This window comes from Dama dama, chromosome 20, assembly GCF_033118175.1.
Source record: "Dama dama isolate Ldn47 chromosome 20, ASM3311817v1, whole genome shotgun sequence".
Taxonomy (NCBI): domain Eukaryota; kingdom Metazoa; phylum Chordata; class Mammalia; order Artiodactyla; family Cervidae; genus Dama; species Dama dama.
In genome coordinates this window covers 64,909,791-64,924,220 of record NC_083700.1, presented here as the reverse complement: position 1 = coordinate 64,924,220, position 14,430 = coordinate 64,909,791, and the positions used below count along the sequence as shown (strand labels likewise).

General features: G+C 41.2%; 1 protein-coding gene across 2 annotated transcripts in view; it reads left to right on the top strand.

Moving 5' to 3' along the window:
• Positions 1-14,430, top strand: part of GIPC2 (GIPC PDZ domain containing family member 2) — a 103,725-nt gene that overhangs the window by 36,176 nt on the left and 53,119 nt on the right. For both annotated transcript variants that reach the window (XM_061121563.1, XM_061121562.1), the window contains one exon: positions 997-1,177. In XM_061121563.1, the coding sequence (XP_060977546.1) occupies positions 997-1,177 (181 nt within the window). The remainder of the gene's footprint in view (positions 1-996; positions 1,178-14,430) is intronic.

The following is a 14,430-nucleotide window of genomic DNA, read 5'->3' as shown; positions in this document are numbered from 1 at the left end:
TGGGGTCACAAAGAGTCAACAGGACTGAAGTGACTTAGCATACATGCACATACCTATGAAAGAGTTAGGAAATACCAATTTGACATTTCTACTTGGGTCCTAAGTTCTCCTCACCTGAAATATATAAATAAAAAGTGATATATAAATGAAAATTCTTCTCATTGGCTCCCCAGTGGTGACTACACCTATCTACTACATATCAATTTTCTTGGTTAAGGTTGTACTAATTCTTGTCTTGCCTTTATAGCTAAGGTTTATAGAATGTAGTCGATAGAAAAAGCTCAAGCTTTATTCTGATGTAATGGGCTTCAGTGATTGAGCAACAACAATAACAATGGGTCTCATGTTGAAATGATTCAACAACAATTTTTGGTAGGTATTGTGCTAGGCACGGGGCATGCAATGGTGAATAAGAGCATCTCTATCCCCAAGGATATTACAGTTCAGTAGTGGAGTTTGTTGTTGTTTAGTTGCTAAGCTGTGTCCAACTCTTTTGCCTACCTGTGGACTGTAACCCTTCAAGCTCCTCTGTCCATGGGAAAGTGTAGACTGACAAGAAAATGGACAGTTGCACTGTGGTCTGTTGAACTTGGCAAGTTGCTTGATCTTCCTGATTTAAGACATGAGACTCTCATAAAGGTTGTTAAATGAGATCATGAATATAAAGTGCTTAGCTTCGAGTTCAGGACATGTAGCAGAAAGTACTACAGAGGCATGAGATTAGGCACCTTGCCTAATCTTGGAGGAATGGGCTGGCAGTTGTCAGGAAAAGCTGCTCAGAGGAGATGGTGACCTGATGGAGCTGAATTCTGAATGAGAAAAAAGAATGTTTGGGAGCAGGATGCTTGTCTTTGTTGTTTGGTCTTCTCTGTCTTTAACTGAACGTTAAACTGCATGGATGGGTTTTTGTCAGTATATTATACATAATGTTGTAAGAGTTTGAAAAGTAGTGCTACATGTTGCTCTTTTTTATTATTACCCTTAATTTTCTTTCAGAGAATTAAAGACGGTAGCATAATTGATTCAGTTAAAACAATCTGTGTGGGGGATCACATTGAAGCCATCAATGAAGAAAATATCGTTGGGTGGCGTCACTTTGATGTTGCTAAGAAGTTAAAGGAACTAAAAAAAGAGGAACTCTTTACCTTGACATTAATAGAACCCAAGAAGGCCTTCGGTAAGTCATTTTGGCTTATCTTTCTCAGGGAAATGAGTACTGTGATATGGTGTCATGTGCTTTTGTATATCAGTGAAGAACATAGGAAATGATAGACAAGCTCTACTTATAAGGAAAGCAAACATAAAAGAAAAAAATTGCTTAGAAGAACATTTTCTTAAAAAGACATTTGGAGTTATAAAGTCTAATGTCTAGTGACTGTGAATTTGTTCCAAGCTCGAAGAATAGCACACTGCATCGATTCATCTTGCTGAGCAGGGAGATGTGTGACTGAGCTCTCTAAGCAGTAGTAACTGTCATTCAAGGACCTCAATACCAGAAACTGTAGTTACACATAGAATTGGTATTTAAAGTAGCTATCTAGTCTATTTTAAAGACTTCTTTCAATACTTTTCCTCCACTGGCATTTTGAACTTGGCAGCGTGGAATGGTAGGGAACTGCTTCTGCTTTGGTGTGGCATCTGTACTCGCTTGGTTTTAGCCATGGCAGCTGTGTTCCAACTGTTGTTCTAACCCCCAGGGCCATCTCATCTACAGGAAGATGTGCCAGCCTCTCTCTCTCACTAGCCTTAATCACAGCGCTATTTTAATGAGCCAGATGAGGGCCTAGTGCTCATCAGTGTTAAAATATCTTCAGCAGAATCTTCCTAGGCCTGCCCTCACTCATCCGTGACTCCACCTACCTTATGTTCTTTTGTCTATCACACAACCTAAAGATTCCTTGTAGTTTGTTTCCAATGGCTACTTTCTCAGGGCAGTTAATGACAGTGATGGGAGAACGTGACAGGTCTGGGCAGTTATATTTCCGCACCCTTAGCAAGTAAGGGGCAGATCCTAGCCATATGAAATTGAAAACATTTCTCTGGCTTCCAAGTGATTCTGTACCGTGTAATAGAAATCCAGTGTAGGTGGCATTGCTTGTGGGAGACAGGGTTCCAAGAAGATGTCAGAAAAGGATGTCTTATGCCCTTGCTGCTCCCGGAGGGGCCATTCTAGGAACTACTTCTGCAGATACCATGATTCTACATGGTGTATTATAGCATCTGAGCTCACTTCCCACAGAGGAAGGTGGGCCAGCACTCAGGTTTCCATCTAGCAGCTCCCTTTTTTCCTCTTTTTTTCATTAAAAAAACCTTTTTATTTTGTATTGGAGTATAGCCAGTTTACAATGTTCTGATAGTTTCAGGTGGACAGCAGAGGGACTCAGCCATACATATGCATGTATCTGTTCTCCCCCAAACTCCTCTCCTATCTGGGCTGCCACAGAACATTGAGCAGAGTTCCCTGTGCTAGACAGTAGGACCTTGTTGGCTATCCAGTTTAAATATAGCAGTGTGTACATGTCGATCCCAAACTCCCTAACTATTTCTCCCCCAATCCTTTCCCCTGACAATTATAACTTTGTTCTATAAGTCTGTTTTTGTTTTGTAACTAACTTCATTTGTATAATTTCTTTTTAGATTCCACATATAAGGGATGTTATATGATATTTCTCTCTCTCTGTCTGACTTACTTCATTCAGCGTGACAGGTCCATCTGTGTTGCTGCAAATGACATTATTTCATTCTTTTTAATGATTGGGTAATATTTCTTTGTATATATGTACCACATCTTCTTTATCCATTCCTCTGTTGATGGACATTTAGGTTACTTCCATGTCTTGGCTATTGTAAGTAATGTTAGTAGCTCCTTTCGAAATGGCTTTGTTTAGTAACCAGCTTCCCAGACATCGTAGCATATGGAATGATAGGATGTAGGCAGTTTGAGATAAATATTATTTGATTTAGGCTGTTTGTAAATCTAAGTTTTTCTCTTAGAATAATTCAAGTAATATAGTTTCTTTCTATATTTATCTCTACTGCATAATCTGTTTTCCAGAGTTAATCTCTTCCTATTTTTCCTTGTCTGCATATGAATTTTGTGGTCCCTGTGTTTTCTGTATAGAGTTGCTGATACACTTTAAGTTGGATGTTAGGTTGATAATAGTCTTGGATGTTACAGACGTCATTGTATTTAGCTATTGCTGCTCCATGATTAGAATTTTCCTTCAATATTTGAGACACATGTGTAGACAGTTGGTGTACTTCACTGCCTTACATGCCTGCAATGGCTGAACCTGGTCTTTGCTTCATGTGAATTCCATGGACAAATTTGAAAAGGACAATGAATAGATTTTTTCCTAAAGAGGTTATGTTATTTTGGCAGCTCACATTCTGGTGATAAAGGTTAAGGTACCTAAAGATTGATTTGGGAGAAGTAACAAGGTTTTGTTTTCCAAGGTTTCAAGGGCAGCTTCACTCAATTTAACCCAAATTATATCTGCTGGTCTATATGCATTTTCTACTTTGTTGATTGATCTCTGCCTCTGGGCTCTAGCCTGGGGTGTTTTAGAATAGGACTTGCTTCTCTGCCTAGCTTTGAGCCCTTAATTTTGGTGCCTTTCTTTTTGCCCCTTGGATAAAGGCAATTCGTTTGTTCCTCATCCTGTGACCTTTTTCCAGCACTTAGCTCTTTGCGGGGAAGGCAATATACATCAGGAGGTACTTGGGGGACCAGGCTTGGCCCCATTTTCTCCATCCCAATCTTATCTTTTGCTATGTTTCCTTCCCGCCTGTGTTTTCCTAGCATTTTCATTGATGCATTGATTCAAATTTAAAGTTCTTCATGATTATGTGACTCTCTGTCATCTTGGATTCCTACCAGGAGAAAGGGCCAGTCTAGGTAAGGCAGAATTTTATAGCTTCAGCCAAGATGACCTGTCATTTCTGGGACTTTACCAAAAGCTGTCAGAAATAGCCACACACTCCAGTATCTTGATGTTTTCCTACCAACTTCCCAACAATTTAGCATGTGGACTGTGTCCCAAAATCCAGGAGGGAATAATGTAGTTGGCAGCTATGTGCTCACACGGCAGATATGATGAGCACAACTTCTTAACCGTTGATGAGGGACTCCTTGCTGCCCACTCTATTTCCATGTTTTACGTTCACCACTACCAACACCCAACTTCTGGGGCCCATATATGTGTCCAGATTCTTTGAGAGCTACACAATAAGCACTTTCTAATGTTAGGAAATGTCAGTTTTTGGAGAAACTATCATTTCAGTCTCAGAAACAAAGTTCAATCAAGTCTTGGAAAGGTCGGAACCAAGCCTGTTTCAGGGATGTGTGAACCAGGAACCCTTCATGGTAATGGCTTAATTGACTCCCTCCAGTTGTTTCCTATCTTTATGTTACTCCAATTAGGATCCAAATTCCTTGGAGGGGGGATTTATTAGATCATGTGTCTATCTTGATAGTGGAGAAGGCAGGCTACTTAACTGACAGATGAACAGTGAAGGGGAGGAAGTTTCTTTTTGGGTAGGAAAAGGCAGATGTCCATGCCTTTAAACCATTTCTTTAAGCTGTTACACTTTGTTTTTTAGGTAGAGAAGTGTTCGTTTTCTCTTGACTTTGATTTTAGCCATGCATGATGCTAAGTGTATGATGATGTCTGAGCATATCAGAATGAGTCTGGAGAGAAAGAGAATATTGTCAACTGGCTTTGGGTGTCCAGTCTTAAGGATTTTATTATTCCACTAAGTGTTGGGTTCTGTATAAATGACTGTTTGGTACTGGGCCATCTGGAGACCATGGCAATATCAAGCTCTCTTTCAGGGAAGGGCTAAAACTCTTCTTGATGCTGGCCACCAAACTTGGAAGGGGCTTCACTCCATAGATTTGGACTGCACTCCTGGAAGATCCTTCATTTATATATCCCACAAATAATTTGAAAATCTGCTGTGTTCCAGGTACTCTGCTAGGCATAGCAGATACTAAGAAAGAAGACATAACATCTAGCTCCTGCCTTTTGAGGCACTCACAGTCTAGGAGGCTGTTATGGACTGAATTGTTTCCCCCTAATATTTGTACGTTGAAGTCCCAGTCTCCAGTACCTCAGAATGTGATTATATTTGGAGATAGGATCTCTAGTGAGGTGACTAAGATAAAATGAGGTCATCAGAGTGGCCCCTGGTGCAATATGACTGGTGTATTTATAAGAAGAGGAAATTTGGACATGGAGGCACATAGAGGGAGAATGCCATGTGAACATAAAGCCAGCCAAATGCAAGCCAAGGAGATAGACCTCAGAGGAAAGTGACCCTGGCAACAGACTTCTAGCTTCCATAACTGTAAGAAAACAAGCTTTTGTTGTTTAAGCTATGTGGTTCTTCATTGTGATAGTGCTGGGAAACTGATGCAGAGGCCAATAAGCAAAAAAAAAAAAAAAAAGAAAGAAAGAAAATATAGTGCAAGTTCTTTTACTATGGCAGTAGTTCTTGGACTTCCTGACAATATAGAAGGCATAGGTAGGGTATCTTAGCAGTTCTTTGGCCCTGGGCAGATGGCAAGAACATACTGATATGTTTTCATTTAACAAATAATTGAATAATTAGCATACAATGGTCTTAGGGTACAATTTTGCTGGGGTAATAGTCATTGTTTATTGAGAGCCTCCTGTGTGTTCCATTAGCACACTACATAATTGGTATATCCATAAATAAGATCAGTTCTTGCCTTCAAGAAACTCATATTTAGTGGGAAGAGATAGATACGAAAAATTTCAATAAAGGATGTTAGAGGTGATAGAAGGTACTGGAGGTCTTAAAGATGGGATACATCAAACCAACCAAGGAGTTTAGGAAAAGCTTCCTGGAGAAGGAATTTGAGCTGAATCTTAAGAGGCTGACTCAGAGAACAAATTAGACAAGGTTGTCCTAGGGAGTAGGACTAGAATAAGCAATGTGCAGAATCACAGAGCAGTGTTGTACATCTCAGAATATGATGTCTGGGGAGGTGTGATTAGAATAGAGGTTGTAGGTGGTGGTGTGGTAAGAGAAGAAGCTCAAGAGTCAGTGGTGACCAAATTATCAAGGGCCTTATGTATGCAGCTAAAAAGTGGACTGTGGAGAACCACTAGGGTATTAGGCAGTGGAGAACCTTAATGAGACTTGGATTTTAGATAGGTATTTTGGAGACTGTGTCAGAAGGTAGGGCATGATTTAGAGGTCAGGAAATCAATAAAGACTGTTGTGTTGAGAAGAAGAAAGATGAAATCCTGAATTGAGGCAATACCAGTAGGTATGGAGATAAGAAGTGGTTCCTTGGAATAGATAGTAGTGTGCTGGAACCGTTCCTACCCATCTGTTTCAATTCCATGTTCAGCGGCATCCAGTTGGTTGCTTGAAATTGGCCCTGGGTGGGTGTTTACATCATGGAAATAGGCAAGTGCTGCAAGTCAGGGTTTCTTCTTTTTTTTAATCTGGAAGGTTGATTGTTAAACATTTGCCTGCATACTACTGAATGTTTGTTTGTTTGCACCAGGTCATAGTTGCAGCATGCAGGATCTTCCATCTTCATTGTGGCTGTGGGATCTTTAATTGTAGCATGTGGGGTCTAGTTCCCTGACCAGGGATAGAACCCAGGGCCCCTGTGTGGGAGCACCAGAGAGGTTTCCTTACTGAATATGAAGAATGTAGAATTGGTAACCCATTGGATGTAAAGATATAGGAAAAGAAATTGCAAATTGTGACCCACAGATTTGTGGATTGTATGTTGCCATTCTTTGAGAGGAGGAAAACTGGAAAAGAAAGATTTGGGTGAGGAGACAGGGAAAAGAGATTGTACTTACAGTACAATTTTGAGTCGAAAGAGTTTGAAATCTGTGGGGCAATTCAGTTGGCCATCCGTAAGAGGTAGGTGAGCATTTAGAACCGGGACCTACAGAATGGAATTTCTGAGTAATTTGAAGCCATGGAAATAAAATCCAGTTATTCAGAGTAATAAGAGAAAAATGCCAAGACCAGAGCTGTGGGGGAACGCTGCATTTAAGGACTAGAAAGTAGAGTCAGCACAGTGAGGAATGGCTGGACATGAAGAAGCCAGTGTCTGACCGTTCTTTACCCAAGCACTCAAGAGTAAGTCACTTGTCCCAAGAACAGATGCGCCATTGCAGTTTTCCTAACTTGTCTGTGGGGCTCTGAGGGAGGAATAATGGCTATTATTATAAAGCATACCCTCAGAATCTCCTCTGCTGGTTTAAATCACTGTTTTCGGCCAGTAGGTCTCAACCACTGTGTTGAGAACGCAAAGTAGAATAGAATTGAAAACTTCATAGAGCTTTGTGCTTAGTAAGGATAAGTGTTTTGGTTTCAATGTTCATATATGCATATGTGTATTTCAGTTAGGTATGTATTTATGGGTCATGATATAATGTATATGGGCTTCCCTGGTGGCTCAGCTGGTAAAGAATTCGCCTGCAATGCAGGAGCCCCCAGTTCGATCCCTGGGTTGGGAAGATCTCCCGGAGAGGGGATAGGCTACCCACTCCAGTATTCTTGGACTTCCCTGGTGACTCAGACGGTAAAGAATCTGCCTGCAAGGCAAGAGACCTGGGTTCAGTCACTGGATTGAGAAGATCCCCTGGAGGAGGAAATGACAACCCACCCCAGTATTCTTTCCTGGAGAATCCCCTTGGATGGAGGAGCCTGGGGGGCTACAGTCCATGAGGCTGCAAAGAGTTGGATGTGACTGAGTGACTAAGCGTGTGCGCGCGCACACACACACACACATAATATGTCTATTTCTCACTTTGTATCACAGTAGCAACTGGTTTAAATGACTCCCTTGTTAAAACCTTGCAGTTTAATGGGAAATCTTATTCATACCTAACATGGTTTCTCCTGGTCAGCTGCTTTCAGATCCAAATTTTCTTCCTTCTAGCTAGGAATTGATGGCAGCCTTCCCAGTCCTTATCAAGTAGTGGCTGGAATGTCTCTAGTGGTAATTTTTTTTTTTTTTAGGGCATGGCTCACTTCCTTTCCTCTTTTGCCAGGGAAAAGGAACATGTCTCCACAATGAGCTCAACCCTCCAGAGTCTGCCCTATAAATCTAGGTTTCCCAAGGCTATGAAAATTCATTCTTCCATTTAACTGGCTTTAGGATCAGACTTGCTCAACTAGTTTATTTTTCTATGAGGTCTTTAATAAATGTTATGAGGCTTTGATTCAGTTTTATTTAGATGAGTCTCCACTTCACTTATCCTGTAGAATTTCTTTACTTTGTTATTGTTGCCCTTTATGGAAAGAGGTTTGCTGGAGGAGGTCTGAAACATTTCTGTAAAGTGTTTTGAAAACCAAAAAGGGAGTTGAAAGAGTGTTTGCCTCCTAAAGCACTGATAGTCTTTGTTTTGAGGTTAGATTTTGTTACAGATCTCTGGGCTCTGTCTTCTTTTAGAGACCTCATTTCTGTGCTGTGTGCCCATCAGAATAGGATGTTCAGTATGTGAAGTACGTTAGAGTCCTTTGAGTCATTCACAGCTGGAAAACTCGGACCTCTTCTTTATGATCCCGCCTAATGGATGTGTTCATTTTCAAGGACTTAAGTCTATTTGCTATTAAGGGAAACTCTATGACTTTTTAGATAGACACTTCAAACATTTAAAAAATAATTTCTATTATTCATGGTATTTCGAGTGAACATTATTCAAGCAACAGTGCTTTTGGTACTTTTTTATGTACTAAGGAATATGTTTGGAGAAGGAAATGGCAACCCACTCCAGTACTCTTGCCTGGAATATTCCATGGACTGAGGAGCCTGGTAGGCTACAGACCATGGGGTTGCAAAGAGTCAGACACGACTGAGCGACTTCACAGGCAAGGAATATGTTACTAAAGGGACACCGAAGTGTAAGTAGTTAAATCCATAGACTCTGCCACATCTGGGCTGTGTGTTAATATGACATTGGATGGATTAATCTTTCTGTGTGTTGGTTTCCTTCCATAAAAATAAAGATCATAACATCAACAACATTGGGCAGTTGTGAGGATTAAATGATTAAACACATGAAAATAATCGTAGAATAGTCCCTGCTGTATAGAAGTGTTTAATAAAAGTTAGCTGCTAGTATTACTGTTATCTTGAAGGTATAGCCCTTTCTTTAAGGAGTAATTTTATTTTATTTTGAGAACTATTTTTTTGGCCATTCCAGCTCTTGGTTGCAGCACGCGGGATCTTCGATCTTTGTTGCAGTATGTGGAATATTTAGTTGCAGCCTGGGGGATCTAGTTCCCTGACCAGAGATTGAATCTGTGCCCCCTGCATTGGGAGTATGGAGTCTTAACCGCTGGACTGCCAGGGAAGTGAGAAGTAATTTTAGCAACAAAATGAGCCTACGTGAAGCAAGGAAAAAAAGTGGGTGAGTTGGTGATTAGCAAGTGTTTGTTGAGAGCTCTGGCCCTCTTCTATATCCTGGAAGGACAGATGGTAAATCACATCTCATATCAAATAATGAAATATATCAGTATGTCATTGTCATAGCTGCCATTCACTTTCCTAAGTACTTTCTAAATTGGAAATAATTTAATCCTTACAACCATTCTAAAAGGTCAGGCAATCTGTCCAAGGTTTTAGAGCTGGCTAGTGAGGGAGGGAGGTAGGTTTCTAACCCTGCAATGAGCCTCCAGAGCCAGCTCCCTAACACTTGTTATGGATAAGTCAGCATATTTTTACTCTCCTCATGGAGCTTGCAATTTACATAAAGAGGCAAATACATTAACAATCAAGTAGTTCTACCACTAGCAGTCATAGCTACCATTTGAAGCAATATGCTATAAAGAATAAGAGCATATTAGGAGTAATATGGTATAATGAATAAGAGCATAGATTCTGAGCCAGATTGCTTGGGTTGAATTCCTACCTCTGTGGCTTACTTCTTATGTGATCTTGGACTACTTACTTATTCCCTTCTATGTCTGTTTGAAGTCAAGTGAAAGTGTTAGTCACTCAGTCTTGTCCAACTCTTTGTGACCTGCCAGGCTCCTCTGTCCATAGAATTTTCCAGGCAAGAATACTGAGTGGGTTGCCATTTCCTTCACCAGGGGATTTTCCTGACTCAGTGATTGAATACGAGTCTCCTGCATTGCAGATGGGTTCTTTCACCCCTGAGCCACTGCGGAAGCCCCTATGTCCGTTTACTTATCCATACAGTGTCATGGGGGTTGAATGAGTTAATATACGTAAATCACTCACAATAATGCTTGACACACAGTGCTACATAAATGTAAGTCATTGCTACTAGGATTTCTACTATTCTGGCTTGACTTAATCCTTGTGTTGTTCCTATGAGGGTTTTCCAGATAATTAAACTGAGGTTTTGGGCAGTTTAATACCTCCTTGAGGTCATTTAGTGCAAGTATAGTACTCCATTCCCGTTTGCTCCTGAGGCTTCTGTTCTTAACATTATGTGTTACTGTCTGTTAGACTGTGGTGGTAATGGTGGTGGTTTAGTTGCTAAGTTGTGTCCAACACTTGCCACTACAGGGACTGTAGACCACCAGGCTCCTCTATCCATGGGATTTCCCAGGCAAGAATATTGGAATGGGTTGCCACTTCCTTCTCCAGGGAATCTTCTCAATCCAGGGATTGAACCTGAGTCTCCTGCATTGCAGTTGGATTCTTTACTGACTGAGCCATGAGAAAAGCCCCTTTCTTAGAATATAACGCAAACCGTATGATCTATATGCTGTAATACAGACTTAAACAAAGCATAGTTCAGCTGAGAGCTGTTATGTCCATGATTGGGAAGGGTCCTGAGGCTGAGAGTGAGGGAGGCTGGGAGATGTGGTAAGATTGGGAAGGAATTTCCTTAGATGAATAAGCCACGGGACAGATAGTTTTAGCATGTCCCAACAGTACCAGGGACCAGGGTCCCTGTTGAGTTCAGTAGCTCAGTCATGTCTGATTCTTTGCGACTCCATGGACTGCAGCACACCAGGCTTGCCTGTCCATCACCAACTCCTGTAGCTTACTCAAACTCATGTCCATTGAGTCGGTGATGCCATACAACCATCTCATCCTCTCTTGTCCCCTTTTCCTCCCCCCTTCAATCTTTCCCAGCACCAGGGTCTCTTCCAATGAGTCAGTTCTTCTCATGAGGTGGCCAAAGTGTTGAAGTTTTAGCTTCAGCATCAGCCCTTCCAATGAATATCTAGGACTGATTTCCTTTAGGATAGACTGGTTGGATCTCTTTGCAGTCCAAGGGCCTCTCAAGAGTCTTCTCCAACACAACAGTTCAAAAACATCAATTCTTTGGCACTCAGCTTTCTTTATAGTCTAACTCTCACATCCATACATGATTACTGGAAAAACCATAGCTTTGACTAGGCTGACCTTTGTTGGCAAAGTAGTGTCTCTGCTTTCTAATATACTATCTAGGTTGGTCATAATTTTTCTTCCAAGGAGTAAGCGTCTTTTAATTTCATGGCTGAAGTCACCATCTGCAGTGATTTTGGAGCCCCCCAAAATAAAGTCTGTCACTGTTTCCATTGTTTCCCCATCTATTTGCCATGAAGTGATGGGACCGGATGCCATGATCTCAGTTTTCTGAATGTTGAGCTTTAAGCCAACCTTTTCACTCTCTCCTTTCACTTTCATCAAGAGGCTCTTTAGTTCTTTATTTTCTGCCATGAGGGTGGTGTCATCTGCATATCTGAGGTGATTGATATTTCTCCCAGCAATCTTGATTCCAGTTTGTGCTTCATCCAGCCCAGCATTTCTCAAGATGTACTTTGCATATAAGTTAAATAAGCAGGGTGACAATATACAGCCTGAAGTACTCCTTTCCTGATTTGGAACCAGTCTGTTGTTCCATGTCCAGTTCTAAATGTTGCTTCTTGACCTGCATACAGATTTGTCAGGAGGCAGGTAAGGTGGTCTGGTATTCCCATCTCTTGAAGAATTTTCCACAGTTTGTTGTGATCCACACAGTCAAAGGCTTTGGCATAGTCAATAAAGCAGAAGTAGATGTTTTTCTGGAACTCTCTTGCTTTTTTGTTGATCCAGCGGATGTTGGCAATTTGATCTCTGGTTCCTCTGCCTTTTCTAAGTCCAGCTTGAACATCTGGAAGTTCACAGTTCACATACTGCTGAAGCCTGGCTTGGAGAATTTTGAGCATTACATTGCTAGCGTGTGAAACTCCAAGATGGTGGAGTAGAAGGACATGTGCTCATCTTCTCCTGAGAGTACTCTAAAATTACCAGCATCTTAATCCCATGCAACTCCCCATGAGAAGTGATAGGACTCCTGATAGAGTTGCAAAGTGATTTCAGAGCTGTAAAAGCTGTCTCCTTGCAATCTCTTAAAGAGTCTCTGTGCCCTGGGCATGGACACATTGACTTGGACGTTGAGATTCAGGGTAGCATCTGTGTTGGACTGAGCACTGCATCAGCCTTTTGGATCCTGAGAGGGGGAGACTCCAAAGCAAAACCAAGACTCAATTTCTCACCAAGATTGAAAAGCGAGGGGCTCCTAGTCAGATTCCATCTGATACTCTTTTCTCCAGAATGGTGGAGCAAAAATTTAAATCCACTGCAGAGATTTAAGTTGGTCTGTATAGTCAAAGCTATGGTTTTTCCAGTAGCCACGTATGGATGTGAGTTGGACCATAAAGAAAGACTGAGCACAGAAGAATGGATGCTTTTGAACTGTGGTGCTGGAGAAGACTCTTGAGAGTCCCTTGGACTGCAAGGAGATCAAATCAGTCAATCCTAAAGAATATAAACCCTGAATATTCGTTGGAAGAACTGGTGCTGAAGCTCCAATATTTTGGCCACCTGATGCAAAAAAGCCCACTCACTAGAAAAGACCCTGATGCTGGTAAAGACTGAAGGCAAAAGGAAAGAGGGCAACAGAGGATGAAATGGTTGGATGGCATCATCAACTCAATGGACATGAATTTGAGCAAACTCCAAGAAATAGTGAAAGACAGGGAAGCCTGGAGTGCTGCAGTCCATGGGATCGCAAAGAAATGGACATGACTGAGCGACTGAACTGAACTAAATAAACTAAGAGCTCTCAGAGCAAAGAGCTGAAATGCCTTAGCAACTGAATGATGAAGAAAGGGTAAAGATATAAGTAGGTGAGAAAGATTGTTGAAGAATATTACAGTTGAATTTGGACTTATAAGATGGCAGGGAAAATACAGACAAAGAAGGAGAGCTTCCTGTGGAAAACAGCCTAGTCTTGGAGGGTCTATAGCAAATCAGGCTGCAAAAGCAGCTCCAAGCCATGTTAAGAAGATCTTTGGAAACAAGGGGGGGGGGAACCTGAGCTTGTTGGAGAGGATAACAGGGAATCATTGACATATTAGAACCAAAGAATGAAATAATGAAATCCTTTGGGGAATTAAGCCTGGAAGAGGAATGTTGGCTGTATTTGATTAGAGGAGATGCCATGTCAGAGGCTGCTGCAGCAGTCCTGGAGGAAATAATAGGGCCTGGGATTGGAGGCAGCAGTGGGAATTTGACTGAACAATATTGCAGAGGCACAAATGAGGGTTGGAGGTGGGATTATTCTCTTTAGCTAGAAGAGGGAGGAGACAAGGGTTTGGACGAAATAAATGTGACCTCAGGTTTCTATTATCAGAGCCTGTGATAAAAGTGATATTTGGAAATGGGACAGTTGGATGTAGTAATGGTTTGGGAGAAAGGGAGAGAAGTTTAATTTTAGATACATTGCATTTTATGTGACAGTGATGCTCTCATGTATTTTTTTGTCAAAGATTTAAGGTCAAATTTGGGGGCTGGAACATGTTGCTTAATCATCTCTTTATGTCCTTGAGTTTGCTCTGCCCTTCTTATATCTAGATAGACCTGGGTTTGGCATTTACCACAAAGATACTACGGGAGAAGATAAATGAGGAGCCAAGTTCTCTCTTGTGGGGTGTGGCGGATGTGTTAGATAAATGCTGGGTGTAACTGATAATTGTGTTTTCCATGTAAAGACTCAGCTGGATAAAGTGAAAGTCGCTTAGTCGTGTCCAACTCTTCGCGACCCCATGGACTATACAGTCCATCTTCCCAACCCAGGGATCAAACCCAGGTCTCCCGCATTGCAAGTGGATTCTTTACCAGCTGAGCCACAAGGGAAGCCCCCAGTTGGGGGCTAAAGACCCAGGCTAAATATTCAGTCTTTTCTACTCTAGCTATAAACTCTCATTAAGGAAAACTTATTAAGTGTTCATGTTTTTAATCCATAAAATTATTATGTTCTATTACAGGAAAAACTCTGTCATCTGTATTTCCCAGTTCACTTACCCTAAACAGTGATTGATTTCTTAGAACTACAACATTTAAGGAGCCTTTGGAATTAATGACAATCACAAATAGAAGGTAGATATCACTTCAGTTGTGTCTGACTCTTGCTGACCTTATGG